The sequence below is a fragment of the Zophobas morio genome, unplaced genomic scaffold (genome assembly GCF_036711695.1).
Source record: "Zophobas morio isolate AGI-343-1 ecotype UQ-CSIRO unplaced genomic scaffold, CSIRO_AGI_Zmor_V1 ptg000058l, whole genome shotgun sequence".
Classification (NCBI taxonomy): Eukaryota; Metazoa; Arthropoda; class Insecta; order Coleoptera; family Tenebrionidae; genus Zophobas; species Zophobas morio.
The window spans coordinates 5039778-5043322 of NW_026972163.1; the positions used below are offsets into that span (position 1 = coordinate 5039778).

Genomic DNA, 3545 nt, shown 5'->3' on the forward strand with positions numbered 1-3545 from the left:
GAAAACGTTAATTTTAATTGAGGAATTGAATTGTACACATTGCGGGTCAAAGTTACACCAATCAAAAAATCTTTGGCGGGCCGGAAGTTTCCGGTCGGCGGGCCGTATTCGGCCCGCGGGCCGTAGGTTGCCCATGGATGATGTAGATGGTAAAACGCGAACCAAAATTTGTTTAATCATCCCCACCACTAATGCGATGACATCACTTCAAAATTGTACATAGTAAATGGGTTTTAAATTGTATAAAATAACATAAACCCGTATTCAGCGCCATTCTTTAAATTATTGTTTATCTATTTTTTTACTAATCAATTGATTAAACTAAATAATTTTTTAAATCGATATTTTAGTGAATGCCCTATTCACCGCCGTTGTTTACGCTTCTATTAACTAATTAATAAATTAATGAACATTCGGTTGACAACGTCGCAAAATTTCGTGACATCTCAATATCCCTTGTGTCAAATATAAGCAGACATTCAATTTGTGTTATTTGTGAGTTCAAGGAGTTGATTGAAAGCAAATTTGAAGCATGTAAGTATGTTAAGCAGCTCACCAAAAACAAAAGGTAGGTAATTGTTTACATTAGCCAGTAGCCGATTTTGCCGAAAATGTTTTTACAAAACCTTCATACTACACCCTCCTTGTGCCACAAAAAAAGTTAAAACTCCCATTCATGTACTATTTTATGGTACGTAGCCATTGCTAATAATTTATATGGTCACCAACGCGTCTAGGGGTAATGGCGGGTTTTTACTGGACGGAGAACGCGAAGCTAATGTAAACAATTAGCAAACAAAAAGGTATGAAGACAAGTTGTTACTGAATATATTTACTTAGGGCGAAGACAAAGCAATCAGAAGATGAAAAAAAAAGACATAAAAGAAACAAAAATTTTACGGAGGAAGAAAAGTCACACATAATTAGCTTCGTAAAGACACATGCTCAAGTTTTAGAAAGCAAAATGTCGGAACCAAAAATAAATAAGAGAAAAAGGGAACTATGGAGTCAGTTAGCCATGCAGTTGACCGCGAGTGGCAGTGAATGCCATCGGGATGGAGAGTCCCTTAGAAATGCCTATTATAGGTTGAAGCAAGAGGCAAAAACATCAGTAAAAGGGAACCATATATTATTCTAACATGTATATTTTACTCTTAAACAATTTTAGGTGGGCTCCTTTAAAAAAAGTTAAAAAAAAACTGGAGGGGGTCCGTCACAAAGCGAACCTAGTGCACTAGACTGGGCAATTGCCGACATTTGTCCAGTTGATTTTGAAGAGGACGAAGCCCTCTTTGATTCCGATGTTGTTCAGGATAGAAAAGTCCAGGACACTGTTAGTTAAAGAACAAAATACATAAGATAACTGTAATTCAATATCGAAATTCTATTTCAGGTCCCAACATCAACTGATGGTTTAGTTGACCCAGAAAGTGGCTTTATAATACCTTGTGGAAGGTACTTTATTTTAGTGAATATTGTGAAAAAAATAGATACATATACTTATTTTATTTGTAGTCAATCTCCAACCGAATTTTTTGCTCCTCAGTTGGATTTACAGAATCTTCCGGAGATCTCTTCTTCACCGTCAATAAAAAATAAAAACAAAAAATTAAACGTTCAGCACAAAATGGTTTCGATCCATGAGGACCAAATTCAAACTAGGAAAAAAAACGAAACAGCGTATTATGAAAAAGAAATAGAATTTATAAATTTAAAAGTGAAACATGAAGAAGTTCTGTTCAAGGCTAAGCTGCGCCGTGAAAACGCAAGAAGAATACATGAAAAAAGAACATTTTTATTAAAACAACAGTTATTAAAATTACAAATAGAAAAATTACAAGATCAAAAATAAAACGTTTCAAATCTTAATTACCTATTGTTGTTACCAAAATATCGTTGAATAAATAAACGTCTAAAAATATTTCCTTGTTCATTTCTGGGATTGGGTCGAATAGGTTGATCGTCATTATCACTATCTGATTCTGACGAATCATCTTCAAAGTTATTGTCCCTCTCGAGGCGAATATTGTAAAGTATTGCTGTTGCAACAATTATTATTTTTGCAGTGCTTAATTTTGTCTCCAAGTTTCGCCTCAGTGCCTTGAACATGTTTTTCCATCGACCAAAGCAGTGTTCAATAACCACTCTAGTTCCTTTATGCGCAGCATTGTATCTTAGCTCTGCTGCTGTTCTTGGTTGTAGCAATGGTGTCAACATATATCGAGTACAGGCATACCCACTATCACCCAACAGAATCCCTTGTTTTAGATTGCTCTAAATGTGGAAACATTTTTAATTATGTTAGAAATACGGATACAAGGGGATAGCTACCTCAAAATCCTCTTTAATGCGGGAATTGTTAAAAATTCTAGAATCATGGACGCTCCCCCTCCATCTGGTTACAATGTCCATGATTCTGGTGTTTGAATCGCAAATAACTTGCACATTCAATGAATAAAAACCTTTCCTGCAGCAGTATAACAGCGGTCGACGTCCATCAGGATTCTTTATTTTAATATGGGTGCAATCAATGCAACCCACCACCCCAGGAAATGCCCTAATATTGTAAAAATTTCGCTTGAGCTCACGAAAATTTTCTGGCCAATTAACAAACTGAGGTAGTCGAGAAGCTAAAGCTCGAGCTACCTTTAGTACAATCCTACTCACGGAAGCCTGACTAACACCGTGCAGATCTCCTAATGAATAATACACTTTTAGTAAAAAATAATACTCCTCCTTTAGCGGGAAGATTACCTGTTTCTGTTTGATAACTTGCTTTGGCAAAAAATCGTAGCGCTATGAGGAGCTGCATTTCCGGACTAATATTATTCGAATTGTAGGTCTGCAATCTTAAATCTTCTTTAATTAAGTCTAACACATATCGGAATGTATGTTTTTTTAATCGATAGCGTTTTATGAATTCCTTTTCTGAAAATTCCGCAAAAGTATTAATACGCGGACGGAAAACACCACGAGCACGAGCCAACGGATATATGTTGAAATTATTTTCAACTTCTTCAATAAACTGAATTTCTTGCAGAACGTTATCCATTTTGACCGATTTTATATGAATGTCAACATAAATAATTATTTAAAGACGGTTATGTCGTCGATTAAAATATTGATTAAAAAAATGTCTAAGTGACGTTATTTAGCGGATCAACATTGGCGCTGAATAGGCAAATTTAATAGACGTTGATTAAGGGCTTAATAGACATCCACTAAAAATAATCGACAGCGCTGAATACGGGCTATAGTAGTTTACAACTTCGAATTGAGTTTTCACCCAAAACGTCCAGATTTTTGGAAAAAAAAATCAAAATCATAAAACAACATTTTGCAATCTAATTTTGAATCTGCAAAAGCCAATGTTTTGAAATGTTGCAGATGTTTTAAGGCTATGAAGAGCATCATAAATATTTAGTCAAAAAATATTTGCTTATCCCCTCCAAAAACTTGATGACGTCAGCTCAAAAGTTTGCCGAATAAATCATATCTAAAATGTACAAAATATGATGAGTCTGTACTTGTGATCTATCACTCCA

The 3545-nt window shown here is 35.1% G+C and overlaps 1 protein-coding gene across 1 annotated transcript; it reads right to left on the reverse strand.

Annotated features, from left to right (window-relative positions):
• Positions 1 to 1206: 1206 nt before the first annotated feature.
• Positions 1207 to 3234, reverse strand: LOC135143349 (putative nuclease HARBI1). Its single transcript, XM_064075206.1, has 3 exons — positions 2755 to 3234; positions 2332 to 2696; positions 1207 to 2274 (listed from the first exon to the last, which is right to left on the reverse strand). Exons 1-3 carry the CDS (start codon positions 3050 to 3052, stop codon positions 1870 to 1872), a joined length of 1068 nt encoding a protein of 355 aa, XP_063931276.1. The 5' UTR covers positions 3053 to 3234; the 3' UTR covers positions 1207 to 1869.
• Between the last annotated feature and the right edge of the window lie 311 nt (positions 3235 to 3545).